This window comes from Typopeltis vanoorti, chromosome 12 (assembly GCF_054136105.1).
Source record: "Typopeltis vanoorti isolate ZY-2024b chromosome 12, IOZ_Tvanoo_1.0, whole genome shotgun sequence".
Taxonomy (NCBI): Eukaryota; Metazoa; Arthropoda; class Arachnida; order Uropygi; family Thelyphonidae; genus Typopeltis; species Typopeltis vanoorti.
In genome coordinates this window covers 55,331,562-55,347,299 of record NC_143560.1, presented here as the reverse complement: position 1 = coordinate 55,347,299, position 15,738 = coordinate 55,331,562, and the positions used below count along the sequence as shown (strand labels likewise).

At 32.5% G+C, this 15,738-nt stretch overlaps 1 protein-coding gene across 1 annotated transcript in view; it reads left to right on the top strand.

Annotated features, from left to right (window-relative positions):
- Positions 1-15,432, top strand: part of LOC150100803 (dehydrogenase/reductase SDR family member 12-like) — a 149,900-nt gene extending 134,468 nt beyond the window's left edge. Inside the window, exons 9-11 of the mRNA XM_090401265.1 lie at positions 2,759-3,036; positions 7,082-7,145; positions 15,133-15,432. Of these exons, the coding sequence (XP_090257391.1) occupies positions 2,759-2,871 (113 nt within the window). The 3' untranslated portion in view covers positions 2,872-3,036; positions 7,082-7,145; positions 15,133-15,432. The remainder of the gene's footprint in view (positions 1-2,758; positions 3,037-7,081; positions 7,146-15,132) is intronic.
- The last annotated feature ends 306 nt before the right edge of the window (positions 15,433-15,738 follow it).

The following is a 15,738-nucleotide window of genomic DNA, read 5'->3' as shown; positions in this document are numbered from 1 at the left end:
ATGACCAAACATGATTTAAAATCAAACCTTGTTTTTGTTGCATTGAGTAGGAATTTTAATCATATTTGCTGCCTTTTTGAATTTTCTTGTGAAACAGTTCTTATCAATATAGGACATGTTTGTTCTATCCCAGAGTACATCATGACTGGTAGAAGCTGTGTGATATGCTAAGCCAGATTTATGTTCTCTCTTCTTTTGGATGTCCTTTTAATGTTCGCGCATATGGATTTCTCCCAATCTCCCTGTCTGGTCCATGTAGCAGATGCCACAAGAACAATGAATATTATAAAACCCTGGTTTTTTCATTGGGTGATTGGGGGGTTTCGGAGGATGAAGAGATCTTAATACTTTTTCAAGTGGCAGGAAAGCCACTTTTATGTTGTACTTGTAGAGTAATTTGGCTAATTTATCTGTTACATTCTGATATAAGGAAGGGTGACTACATTATTGAAGTCTTGTTTATTTAAGTTTTTTGTAGGTGCTGTATTGAGAATTTTCTTAATTATCTTAGTTGTGTAACCATTCAGTTGTAGGATCTGTGTTAAATATTGTATTTCTTCTTTCTGCTTTTCTTCTGTATTGGGGATGTTGTATGCTTTATCCCTTAAGGTTTTTATTAGGCCTATTTTTTGCTTGGGGTGGTGGTGTGAGGTAGCATGAAGAAATCTTCCTGTGTTTGTTGGTTTTCTGTAGATGGAGAATGATAACCTGTTTTTTCTTTCATTTATTTCTATAAGGATGTCTAGGAAAGGAAGTTTTTTATTTTTGTCTTGACGCTCACTCTGTCCCATTTCAGACTTTGGACAGAGTGAATGTTGGCCACAAGACGCGACAACAGATAGCATTGTCTCCAATTAACATGCATTAACGATTGTATAGATCTGTTATTATTATTTTTTTTAACGAACTTTTTTTGATGTTCATAATACCAAGGAATGAACTTGTTTTTCATAATTTTTTATAGTTTGTTCTTTAAGCTGTTAGTTTTCTTTACCCCTGAAGATGTTAGTCTTATGACTAATGAAACTTGTCAGATTATTTTTAGTACTTGTTTAGTTTTTTAAAAACAGTTCCCTAATAAACATGTGGTCACAAAACTGGAATATTTCTATTGAATGTTATGACTTTTTTTTCTTCTTGGTAGCACTTCCACCATCACCAGTGGGACTTGATATGGGCCCCATGGTTTTTATTCAAGGTTTATGGTATTGTACTAAACACAATGAAAAATATGCAAGAACTGTGAGAGATCACTTTTTACTGCAATATGCAATTTACTGGAAAGACAATGTGCTCACGCAGAGATGATTAGTATCGCATGGCAATTTTAGCGGGTACTTGCAACACTTTAGTTCACCACAATAGCAACAGGAGGTAGCTATGAAATTATTACAGTAGTATACAGATAATTTTGATAAATTTAAACTTTTTATAATAGATTTGTGTATATTTTATGGTAGTAAATGATTAAATAGACTAGTTTCTACATATATTTTATGCATTCAATGATATACCTAACTTTTTCTTAATTTTTTCAAAATTTCTAGGCTACACTATTTGTCTGCAAGTTTTTTTCAAATTGTCTCAAATCTCCAAAAAAATTTTCCCAATATATTTATTGAAAAAAATCTGCATATAAGTGGACTCACTTATTTTCAACCCTTGTTGTTCAAGGGTCAACTGTAGATGTTTATTATTATGATTATATTATTATCATCAACAGATCTCCATGGAATAAAGAGACTCATCATAGGAGGTCTCATGCTCTCAGGCAATGCATTTCAATCACCCACCACTCCATGAAAAAAAAAAAATTTACTCCTCACTCCACCTTATACAGTTTCCAGGGATGGCCTCTCATTCTCCCCATCTTCAGATATTATATGAAAAATCTCATCCATGTTAATCTGGTAATTATCCCTTACCAACTTATACGTCTCAATCATGTCTCCTCCTCTCCCTTCTATCCACTGTGCTCTGTAATTTGTAATTTGAATGTGGAATATGAGAACAGACTTTCAGTCTGTCCTCATATTCCACATTCCAGTGACCAGAAATCAACTTAGTCAATTGTCTCTGAACCCTCTCCAACATCTTATCATCCTTTTGAAAATCTAGCGACCAAATCTGTGCTCAGTAATCCATATTCAGCCTAATTAAAACATCCTTACTTCTATATGTCAGTGTTCTATGCATCATTCACATAATCCTCACAATTTTAGCAAATTGTCCACGAAATTTCAAGCCCTCAGATCTTTCATCTCCTCCACCTCTTCTAAAATATCCCCACCAATTCTGTACTCTGCATCGCATCTTTGCCTTCCAAATTTTAAAACCTTACACTCTGCAACATTAAACCGATATCTCCATTCAGACTGTCTGTGTCCTCTTGCAAAGCTGCAACATATATATACTCTTGCTCCCAACTTTGTATCAACAATATATATCATAATTTAAGCTCTTCCAATGTCATTTATAAACAAATTAAACAACAATGGACAACTTCCCATACAGACAAATCAGAAATGCTATTGGTAGTGGTGGGTAGTTGATGGTAGCAACATTGTGTTATTGGAGGATTAAATAGTAGAGTTGGTGGGTTAGTGCACCCCTCTCACAATGAGTCTTTGAATTCCTTGGAGGTGTCATGTCACAATAGTAATATTTAATTTTGTAAAAAATGTGATAGTGAAATCTCTATAATTATTTATATAAAACAGTGACCACAAACAATTCAGTCAATTTATTTGATTTTTAGATCGCAAGCCAGTTTCCTCTCATCTTCCTTTTGCATGGACACGAACAAGTGTTGCAGAAGAAGATTCATTTATGCACATGCTAGATGACATGATAGAAAAATTTAAAGTTTGAGCAGCTTGCAGAAACTGTGCATATTAGATTCCTGTAAATGTAGCCACAGTTATGGAGTTACTTCAGGGCACCAGCATATTTCTTTTGGATAAGAAAATAAAAATACATTCTGTATATCCAAGAAACATTTGTAATTACATTTAGTTGTTGCCATTTAGGATGGAGGTGATTGTCTCTTCTAGTATAACTAAATATGGGGTGCATTTTGGAATTTTTATGTATTGAAATTTGCTAAGCATTTATATATTGTTGTTATAATTGTAAATAATTCAGATTCTTTTAAGGTATATAATATTTTAAGTTAAGGGGATAATCCGCTTAACTTGATTTATGCCGCCAGAAAAAAATAGCCTCTTGGCTCTTTATAGTGATATATAATATTTATTTTGTATATATGGGAAAATGAGTTTTTTATGTTCTTGTTACATGTATCATTACTTAAGTTTGAATTTTAGTGAAGTACTTTGGATTATCATCATTGAAAATACTGAATTTAAAAAAAATTTCCAAAAAATATGTATTTCTATTTTGTAAACAAAATTGTTTTCCCACTAGATGTTTTCATCTAATTTAGAAAATGTTCTTATAAAAGTACAAAATATGCAAATTATTTTTATCAGCATTGCCAGTCTTCATTTATACATATGGTTATAATGTACAATCAGGATGGCATGCACACTCCAACAAATTGCACATCTCATTCAAGAGTGCTATTCATTTAAATTATAATTCATTAATATGTTTTCTTTCCAAAAATCTGAATGATGCATATTAAAATTTAGTTAAAGATTTTAAACTCTTTAAAAAGATTAATTTTTATAGTAAAAATCCTCTGGTAAATTTCTAGTAAAAACTAGTTTACTAGAAGCAAATTTCTAATAAGAACTGCGTAATCGTATTTTTTTTTGTTTTGTTTTTTTATTCGGAAAATGTGTTTGTGTGTGTAAGTTGAATGTTATTATTAGAAGCATTTATGTATAGTTGTATAGTAAATGTGTGATGCAGTTGTCTTATTAATTGCTCACAGCACCATGAGCTTAATGAAATTCAATTGAATAAAGTTTATCTCTGCAAAAAGATTACCTTTGTATTTGCTTCTAGTAAACTAGAATAAAAACTGCCTAATAGCATTATGGTTTAATTTTTATTTTATTTTTTAAATTCAGAAAGTGTGTGTGTGTGCATGTATGTTAATTGAATGTGATTATTAGAAGCATTTCTGCATAGTAAAAGTCCAATGCAGTCATGTCTTATTTTGCTCACTTCACCATAATGAGCTTAATAAATGCAGCTTCAATTGAAATTGAATAAAATTATCTCTGTGAAAAAAATTTTGTCTTTGTAAAGAATGTAAAGAATAGGAAACTTGTAAGCTTTCCATTATAACAGATACTTTTCTATTATTTACTTCCTTTTTTGCAATTTCACAACCGTAATTCATCATTATAGTTATGAAATTGTTGTTAGCTGTTTGTATGTGCAGCAAAACCTTTTGTGAGCTAAGCAAATTGAAAATTGTTTATGAATTTAAAGTGTCTTTTTAACTAGTCACATAAAAAAAGTAAAAGTAGGTGTATATAATAGTGATATATATATATATATAACCACGCAAAAAGTTGAATAAGATTTGTTGTTAGTCACCATTGAAAACCATGGATGATATAATACTGACATTGTATCTTTTCAAAAAATGGCTCAGGAATTCAAGAATTTGATGTTTTAAAAGATAAGCTGTGAACTGATGACAGTTCTCAGCTTATCTTTTAAAACAGCAAATTAACTTCTCTCTCTTTACTTCCTGTATTCACCGTACTTCCATCCCTTCAAAGAATATTTCTTCATCTATATATGTCCTGAAAAGTTATATTGTGCTCATCTGTGTTTTAAAATTTACAAATTGACACATTTAACAAGTTTAAAATATTGTTAAGATAATAGCATCTTCAGTTGATGCTTTCGCCTCAGTTTACTTCTTTCTTTAGCAACAACTGTTCTGATGGAAACTGTCAGGTAAGGCAGATCAAATATCTCTATTTCTTTCTATCATCCCAAATTCTTCCTTCATGAACACTGTGTCAGTTCAGGTTTCTCTTTTCTAGATCTTCTCTTATCTGGTCTCTTCACCTTTTTTCCATGGTCTTCCCCTGAAATTTCATTTCATGCATTCTTCTTGGTATTCTTCAAGTAAGAGTTCATAAGCATTTCTTCAACACTTTTTAGCCTTAAATTATTCCTAATGTTCATATTTCTTATTGTCTTTACTTGTTATATGTCTCTGCTGCATAAGTCAAAATGGACAAAAAGTAATTCATTAATCCAAAACTTGCACTTAAGTGGGACCTCACTGTCCCAAAGTAGACTACTTATATTGTTAAAAAAAAGTTTGGCCCAGTGAAATCCTCCTCATCATCTCCTGGTCTAAACTTCCATCACTTGAAAGTATACTTACCAGATGTTTGAAGTTTTCACTGCTGTTCATATCTTGCCCGTTGATGTTTACATTTCCACCACAATTTAAAATCATACTTTCACTCTTCCATAGTTCTGTGTCAGTATGGATTAGTTTACTTAATGGCTTATATTTTGTGAAGTGTACCTCTCTTAGTCTCAGAATACATTGATTTACATAAGGCTATAAAAGGATATGTTGAAAGAAGACAAAAGTTCTTCATAAATCTAAATTTATATCAAAGAAAGTCCGAAGAAATCTCTATGGAGGTTATCACAGAATCCAAATTAAACCTGCAACGATTTGGTACAACTCAACAGGATCTGACCAACTCATTGATTTAAAAATTGAGATGTAAGTGGAAGACATTATAATACTAATTAATGACAGAAGTCACATAAAGTTGTTTATTTGTAGAATTTTTGGCCGTTTCATAGCCATTTTCAATGCAGGATGCACATGATATTAAATGTGATATCGATTGCAGAAGAATAACTCTATCTACATTAATAGATATCAGGAAATAAAATAAAATAATTAATGAAATATTTAAAAATTTAAATAATTACATTTTATGAAACACATGAATGGTGAGTATTAGTTAGGATAATTTCCCAAAATTGAGAAAGTTTAAGGCATTCGTTTTTATTAAGGTTGGGATTGTGAATGTGTGCTTCGCAGTTTTCTGTTTACAGTCTTTCCAGAAGAAAATAGCTTTTGCGTTAGAACTTTGGTATTGTTCCACTGAATTCTGTGTTTTGGGAAGTTATCCCAACTAATACTCTCACCATTCATGTGTTTCATAAATTATAATTAATTATTTAAATTTAAAAATTTCTTAATTATCCATCATTAATTAGTATTATAGCAACTCTTATGTCACTAAGGCGGTTGTGAGTTGACTGCTCATTTGGCTTGGGAGCATTTACTTCATGTCCGACATGTTGCACAATGCCTTCCTTTTATAATTTGTAGTATGTTTTGCACATCTGAATAATATTAATGAAATATTGACAGAACCATTCAGTCTATTAAATATGATTTAGTGACCATTAAATGTTTCTTTCCGCAAATATTTCTGCAATGCCAAATAACCAACACATACAAATTTAAAGCAGCGTATTTTAACATCAGAAAAATATATCAGAACATAATAAGATGAAATCAACTATGAAACCAAAGAATGTAAATTTTACATTCAACAAAACTGTAGGAAATATACTCAATGTTTTTAAAAAAATCAGTGTATCTAGTGATGCATTTATTTACTTTCATATTTTCAGAGATCCAGAGTATTAAAATTGATTGATGATGATTTCCTAATCTCTTCCACACGTTTTTAGAAAAGCCTGTGTGTGTGTGTGTGTGTGTGTGAGATTATGTTGCACCACCATATTGCGTATGTAGAGTTAAAAATGATAAATTTATGTGGAATGAGAGAGAAATCTTCTAAAAGACCAAGCTAGCATTATACAAGACAGTGTATATCACATCAGATATCATTATATTTTTGTGTGTTAGATTTTTGAAATATCTGTCAGGTATTAAGAGTTTATTGACATTTAACCTCATCTCTTAGTAGGATAAGGTAGCTAATCCCTGCTTGCATTCTGAAATATCTGTGAAAATGTCAATAACCAGGTTTGCCTATTTGGAGGAAAAACCTGATTACCAATAGAAAACATTTGCTATTGCCATCTGAGATTATTTCTGATTTAGCCTTGTTTGAAAAAAGATCTAATAAAGTTCCTCTCATCATAGATGGAATTTGCATCCAGTTCCTTTTTCAAGGAAAGCTATCAGTGACAAACCATGAGATGTCTAAGTAAGTTATTGTTTTACTTATGTTGTCTTTCTTTTTTTTTTTTTTTCTGAATATTAATATGTTAAATCATTGAGTATATAATAAGTGTACTTTGCAACCAATAGGCTGTGAATTTGAATCCCACAATAACATAGATACTTGAGTCTCAGTGTTAATGATTTTGATTGGCCAATATTCCGTTTATTGAGGGCCTGAAAAAAAAAAGTTTGTTTTTTAGAGGAGATTTTCAGATCATATAACCCTTATTTCCACACATTGTATACTAATTAATATACTACTCTATTGGGTAAGATTACTGTTAAAATGATGGCAGGCATCAACAAGTAGAAAATTTACCTGCTAAATGATGCTTGCCACCCATTCTCCAGCATGTCACTTTGAATATCAACAAATCCTTTATTTGTATTATTGGCAAAATATAACAACTATTTCACATTGATTGTTGAACAGTATGAATGTGAAATAGTTATATTTTATCAGAAACTTCATCTATTTAGTAAAGATAATGACTACACACATTGTTGGTAGATGCAAAGTTGATCATTTGACTGAAAACACTGCAACTTACTGTATATCTGCAAACACTATGACTGTACTTAAGTTGGTATAATTTCAGTTGTATACATAGTGTAATCCCAATGCCAATATTTGGTTTAGAGGTTATACTAATAGAATGGACATGAAGTTGGTGACATGGATAACAGGGTGGCTGATGAAAGACTGGGTGGCCCAGTCTTTCCCCCTGCAGAACAGCATGGGGCCCAGGTGGCTGGGCCCCTTGCTATTCTGCTTTTATATTATAGAATGATCTGAAGAAGGATATCAGTTGTATGCCAATGATGCTTACCTTATCTTGAAATGAAATAAGGTAGAAACTCTTTAATTATAAGCAAATGCTTCAGTGTTAAGTAATGAGCTGACCTACATAACAAAGTGGACATTATGATCTCTTTAGAACAGTATTGTGAGTGACTGTAATGTTTGTCAAGTGGATTACTTGGTGGTTTGGAAATTAAGCCAAAACAAGTAAAGTTAAGAATTTAGTGCATTATTATGTCTGTGATTTATGTTTGTAAAATGAAAACCAAGAATTTCAGGAGGGAAAAAAAACCTTGCTGCCTTCATTTAAAATCAGTTTACCACCCTCCCCTCCCCTTCACTTAAAAAGTCCATGTAAATGTTCCCCTCATAGTAAGGTGGAAATCAAACCCAGGTCTTTCACACCAGAGGATGACTATGCTATTGAACTGCCATTGACCACTGGGAATGGTGAATGCATTGTTAGAGAACAAATTAAAGGAGAGGACAGGTGTTGTGTGGTTTGAATGGCCCTTCCATGATGAGTGCTTAGCAGTTCTAGTTTAATAGTAATGATGGTGTTATCCATGTATAGTGTTAAGTATAATTCCAAAGACACATTTTTGTATCTTTTAAAAAGTTAAATTTAGATTGTGTATATAGCAAGCTTATTATTTAATGGAGCATCTACATGCAATCTTTCTTTTGGCCACTGCCAAATACACAATGATGCTTACCTTATCTTTTATCATATGATTAAAGGCATATGATGCAATTAATTATTTTAACCTAGGATTAAAGCTATTGATATATCTTTCAAAATTAGTAGAAAGAAGGACCTGCTTTCAAGATGATGTGCTTGGATGGCTTAGTTGCTCCATCTGTGCAGAGTTGAAATGTAGTTGACCATGAACATAGTCACATGATATATGAGTACAGTGGAAAAGTAAACAAGTGTGAAGTAAAAACAAAACACTGTTAGTAAACTGAATAATTGTGCATGAAATTAGTTGAAAAATCTCTTATGGACGACTGATATTTCTAAGCATATGATTGATCTTAAAGGATGATGAGTAGAGAAAAAAATGGAAAAGAAAATCTTTGTTGTGCTGGCCATTTCATCAAGCTGTCATCCTCAGAAGAAAGAATTATGGAGGGTAAATATGAAAGTGTCCAGAAAATTGGGAATAACATCATGAATGCTTATAAAACTGGCTAGCTTCTCCTCATCCTCTTGTTTCCATTTGTACATAGTAGGCTACTAGATATGAAAATTCAATTTTGAATTGGTAATAAGTAGTAGGTTTTCCCCATAATGTAAGAAAGAAAAATGTTACTAAGATGAAAAAGTTGAACTTTTAATAAACTAAAACTAGCTAATGGCAGTTACTTGAGTATCTCAAAATTTTGATAATTGCAAAATTTTTGTCCAATGTTCTCCATCCTCTTTACGGATTACTCAGTTTCATGCATCAAGAATATCAGGAGTTTCTTTCAAACATTAAAGCCATGAGATATATTTATTGCATGACTTTTCTGCTGATATTTTAGAACTATTTTAATGTTGTTAACTTCAGATATTTTATTTGGAAGAATAAACTATATTCTTGCCAACTATTTTTTGGAACACTTAAAAGAAAAAAAAATTCTCCATCTCTCCTATCTTAATGGACTCAGTACACTGATGACATTTTTTTCATTTGGAAACTTAATGATCAAGATCTACAAATATTTTTCAAAAAATTTCTCTTAATCATGTATCAGATGATTGTCTGTCTACATCTATTTATCAAAAATCACATTCTCTGGACATTATGTACATCACTCCTTTGCATCATCCTTCCCAGAAATAGGGAGTAGTCTGATACTGTATTAACAAGTGTTCTTCTGAAGCACTTCTCAGAAGAAATCTTCACTTGACTGTTAAGCAGTTTACATCCTTAAATAGTTACAATCTGAAAGTAACTCAAAAAAAAATTATCAAGCATTTGTCTACTTCTCTGCCACCTCAAGGCAAAAGACAGAATCTATTCCATATGCAACAGGTGCCTCTGATTGTGTGACCAGAATTCTTAAGAAGTTCCAGCCATATGCAAACTTTCAAGCATATCAACAAAATCTTCCAAGTGCTGATCTCTCTTAAAACCAAACTTACTTCTCCCCATTTCTGTCAGCTGTTATCAAGTCCCATGTTCTTTCAGTTTATCCCACTTCATTCAAACTGGCCATTCATTTAAGAAAGAAATTTCTGAACAAGAAGACTATATTTAAAAGTTTGTTTGGCCTAGCAGGAGGTTAACAGTAGCTATAGAATTCTTGGAAGTAAATTCCAAATTATTACATCAAAGCCTCTTCGGTGTATTTATTCAAAAAAAAAAAAAAAAAAAAACTAAACAAAAAACTCTGAGGCATTCTTACATCATTCTAATCTTAACTGCTATATGAACTTTCTGTTCTTAAAAATTAAAGATTCCAAGAAATTATACTCTTGGTTTAATCTGTAAATAAACAAAGTTTGTGCATGAGGTATCTTCAAGAACTGGGCTACTTGTATATAGAGGCTAATAACACACATTAATTGCCTTAGTGTCCCATAAAGCAAAGCACGTATCCTTTAGGATGTGTATAATTAATACTATGTATTATGGAAAGGGCCACTACTCTTTACTGGCATTGTTTTGAGACACTCAGAATATCTCGTTAACTAGTTTTAGTTAGTGAAATGTTCAACTTTTCACTCTAGTCTCGTGTTTCTTTTTAAGCCTGAATGTAGTTAACTTTTAACTTTAGTGGAGGGAATATAGGAACGATACTAGACATGTTGCAAAGTCACTCGCTCTTGGAGAGCGAGCAAAACATTACTTTTGGAAAGTCCCTTATATGTTAATGCTGTTGGGAGAGGTTTAATTGTTAGGGTGGGAGTAAAAGAGGTGGTGGAAATAAGAGAAAACCTTGGGATGATGATAGGCACATGGAATTTAGGGTAATGTTGCCAGAATTGTGTGGACAACACAATGGATTATGGCAATGATGAGATAGATCACTGACAAATAGAAATAAAGAAGTTAATAGTTTTCCATTCTGCAAGGTCATGCAGAGTTCACATTACAAACCATGTACACAGATTTCACTGATTTTCAAATTAATGAAGATATTTTGAAAAGGATCTGAAGATAAGTAACTAAGTTAGTGTCATTGCTTTGGGATGTTGGATATAAGAAGGGAATCATATCACTTTTTTTATTATTATTATTATTATCATTATTACGTGACACCTCCAAGGAGTCCAGAGACTCATTGAGGAATGGCAATTTACTCTACAACTCTGTCTCCACCATTTAATCCACCAACTACACAGAACCACTAATACTATCATAATCATCTACACCAATGCCATCTACTGCCCACCACCACAACTAGTATTTTTTGTCTGTAAATTGCCTGTGTACTTATGACTGATTTGTCTGTATGCGGGATAAAAAACCGAGTTTCCTGGAGAAAGAATTCTGCTACCTGCATATGAGATCGGCTAACTCACCCTCAATTGAAAAAATCCATATAAAGATTCTTCTCATCATGACCAGAATCAAACTTGGGCCTTTTCCAATCGAAGGGTGTAAAGTACCGTCATTCTTCCATTTGTGCTACAGAGGTCCTTTTACAAATAGGGGAAACTCTTGAGAAACATGTGTACCTTAATGGAGAAAGAATCCAAGAAGTCAGCAATGTTCAGAAGAAGGTTCGGAATGACAAAATGACATTCAGAGACTTGTCTAAAATCTGGAAGGATGGATCTATCTCCATGAGAACAAAGTTGAGGATTTTGGATGCAGTTGTTTTTTCAACAGCGACTTATGAATGTTAGACTTTGAACCTAAAGAAGGTCAGTTAAGAAAAGGATAGTTGCTTTTGAGATGTGGTGCTACAGAAGGCTGTTGAGGATATCATATACTGAAAGGCATACAGATGTGTTAGAAAAGATCAGTTGAACTTTAAGGCTCCTTAAGGATATTGACAAATGAAAGTTAAAATATTTTGGACACATTAAAAGGATGGAAGGAGGACTTCTCAGAACAGTAATAGAAGGTAAAGTTCCTGGAAAAATAGGAAGGGGTAGACCATCAATGAGATGGATTGATGGTGTGTGTATGGAGCGACTAATCTTCAGAGAGTTGAAGTCTCCAGAAAAGCAAACAACAGGACTACATGGCGAGGCCTGGTGTGACATATCACCAAGCATCAGAGTTACCATACGGCATCTGTAGATATACAGTGAACATATAGATAGATAGATCCTTTTCCATCCACACATTCTGTGTGAATAGAAAAAATGAACAGTGTGCTTGAGACATAAATTGGTGAGCAGTTTGTACCAAATTGATGCAGAAGAGAATTTTCATAGATTGGAAGGACATGGAAAGAACAGCAGGCCACTGAAATTAAACAAGGAAACTGCTCATTTACTATAAATGAAATTTATATACAGCATTTATTGACCATATATATATATATATATATATTTTGAAAGGTTGTACATCAGAGAATTGATACCTTCTTAAATGGGGCGTAGTGGGGTGTTCTCTTTATGGATTTTAGGAACACTATATATGCGAGGAATTAACGGATGAAGAGAGCGTAGAGATAAGCGAAAGTTTCGGGATAATTCAGTGGTTGTTTTTAATAAGTTGTTTGTACGATTTTGAAGTTCACAAGTTGAATCTCTCTCGAGTATTGAGTAAGTATCGTCTTGTAGTAATTCAAGCATTTTATTCTGGTAATCTTTAGAGTTGAGGATGACTGTTGCATTGCCTTTATCCACAGGAAGGATAATTATATCTCTGTTGTTTTAAAGGCAATGCAACAGTCATCCTTAACTTTTTTTCAAGCGACTTCAGGCATCCAATAAACAGGGTGGTAGTCCAATACTAGATGATAAAAATCATTTACTATTTAAAGACATTAATGAATATCCACACAACAGGCAGATTCAAATAGCTTGGAAAGTAGAGAGACACTATCCACTTGTTCAATCATGCCAACTTGTAACAGGTATAGTTGATTTAAATCTTTGGACTTCCCTTGTAAAAATAGAAAATTACTGCTTTCAGAAATGAACTCCTTATGTGAATTTTACCCACAAAAGTTTGTAAACCTATGGTACATCAGTATTAGTGCTGTGGTGATTGATTACCTACCTGATTTTAACAAATTTATATATATATATATATATATATATATATATATATTTAGAAAATTAATATTTGTACTGACTAGAACCCGAGAAGTATAACACAAAAAAACTTTAATGAATCACAACTAGTTTCATCAGTGTCCTGACTTCTTCAGGTGAGTAAGAAATAACACAAAACTTATAAAACTAACAAGGTAAAAAACATGGACTTTTCAGCTTAATAAAAAGAAGAAGAATAGCAACAGTCATATTTGAAATAGTGACTCACCTATTTACAATCTGTCTAAATATCTTGCAGCTTCTTTAAAACATCTAGTTGGAAATTCCTCCTCCTTTATCAAAAACTCTGAGGATTTCATCACAAAAATAAAAAACTTAAATCTCAAAGACTCTGACAGAATGGTGAGTTTTGACATCATGTCCCTATTTTACGAATGTGCCCACAGATGAAGTTCTGATTTCTAAAGAACAAGGTTTCTAAGAAAATGTTTGCTCTATTAATGCACTGCATTAATTCCGGCTATTTCTGCTACGAAGAAAAAAAATATAAACAAGCCAGAGGGTTTGCTATGGGCAGCCCTCTATCACCAGTCTTAGCTAACATCTTTTTACAAGATTTTGAAGAGAGAGCTATTTCTATCGCTTCATTAAAACCTAAACTGTGGTTACGATACATTGATGACATCTTCCTCATTTGGGAATATGGTTTAGAGGAACCACAAAACTTCTTAAACCATTTAAATAATCAACATCAGAACTAGAGATTAACGGCATTCTCCCCTTTTTGGATCTAAAGATCAGTAGATTACCTGACTGTCTTAAATTTTCAATTTTTCGAAAAACCACCCACACTGATAGATATTTGCTTGCTTCTTCTCATCACTTCCCTCCACAGAAGAAGACCTTCAAACAGAACTCAATTTCCTGAAAAGCACCTTCTTAAATAATGGATATTCATCTTATAACATCACTAAACGTTTGAGACCAGGTTAACAACCTCGACAGGAAGATGAATCCAACCCTATCACTCACATCCAGTTACCATTTATTAGCTCTCTTACCCCAAAACTAGCTAGGATTTTGAAGAAATTCAACATAAAAACCGACTATACCACTCTGCCAAAACACAACCAACTGCATTTTCCAGGTGTTTATAAAGTTGTGTGCGAATGTGGTCGACCTTATTTTGGTCAGATAGATAAATCTATTTCACTACGTCTTGGGGAACATAGATGTGACATCTCCTACAGAAGAACCCGAGCGAGTGCCCTTTCTAGTCATGTTCTTTTCTCCACAAATTCTAACCTAGAAGAACGTCAACACCAAATTGATTGGGACCACACGACCAATTTATATGTATGCAATGATGAATTTGAAAGACACGTTGTAGAATCAAAAGAAATAGTTCTGGACCCTTCACACATGAACAACAATCTGATCTATAGTTTGCCTGATTCCCATAGCGCAGTAATCCAGTACTGGTGCTCTAAAATCAACTGTCACGCACATTCAACTCACGCTAACAATAACACGAGGTCACTATTCCAAATATGAAATAGTGACTTGCTATTCTTCTTTTCATTGAGCTGAAAAGTCCATGTTTTTTACCTTGTCAGTTTTATAAGTTTTGTGTTATTTCTTACTCACCTGAAGAAGTCGGGACACCAATGAAACTAGTCGTGATTCATTAAAGTTTTTTTGTATATACTTCTCGTGTTCTAGTCAGTAAAAATATTAATTTTCTAAATGTATACATCCCGAGTCAATTCTAATAACCATATATATATATTTGTACTTAAGTTTTATACTTTTTTTGATAATGCAACAAGCAGATTTCTTTTTAGCTTTTAGTAAATTAAAGTCACCATAATATTCATGAAGCATGCAAAATAATGGCAGTATATGCAATGAAACAGTTCATAGTTGTAACTGACAAAATTTATTCTTTAAAAAAATTCCTACTTTCTATCATGTATTGTTATTGTCTTTGTTTTTCAGTTTCAAAAATTTAACAGCAAGAATCTTACTACTACTTTGAATACTGATAATTTCTTGAAGTCTAAGCAACATTTAGTATAAATAAAATGGCTCCAGTTTAGGGGGACAAAATTAAAATTATAATGGAAATAATGTGTATAAATGCAAATTCTTTCTGATTTTTTTATTCTATATTTTGATAAAAAAAAAAATTATAGCAGCACTTTGTAGTCCCTAAGTCTGTACATGTATAAAAGTGCCTTTTATTTGTATTTTTTTACACATTTGTATAAAAATAAAGAGTTATTGTAGTTTTTTAGATATCCTTTTTTGCTATATGTTTTTAAACAACATAAACTTCAAAATCTGGTATGGATACTTAGATATGTCACTTACGTTGTTTAGAGGAGAAAATACACATCTAGGGATAATAATTAACTTTATTTAGTTGTTAAATGCCTCATCCTCATCTTAGTTTATTCAAGTATGAATAGGGAAATATATACAAAAATATTCATATAACAACAGCTCATGGAGATAGTCTATTAAATGAAGGTGAGCCAAGTTGCTGTTATGTGCCAGCTGATAAATGTCATATAGTTCATAAGTGTCATCTTCAAAAAGAAT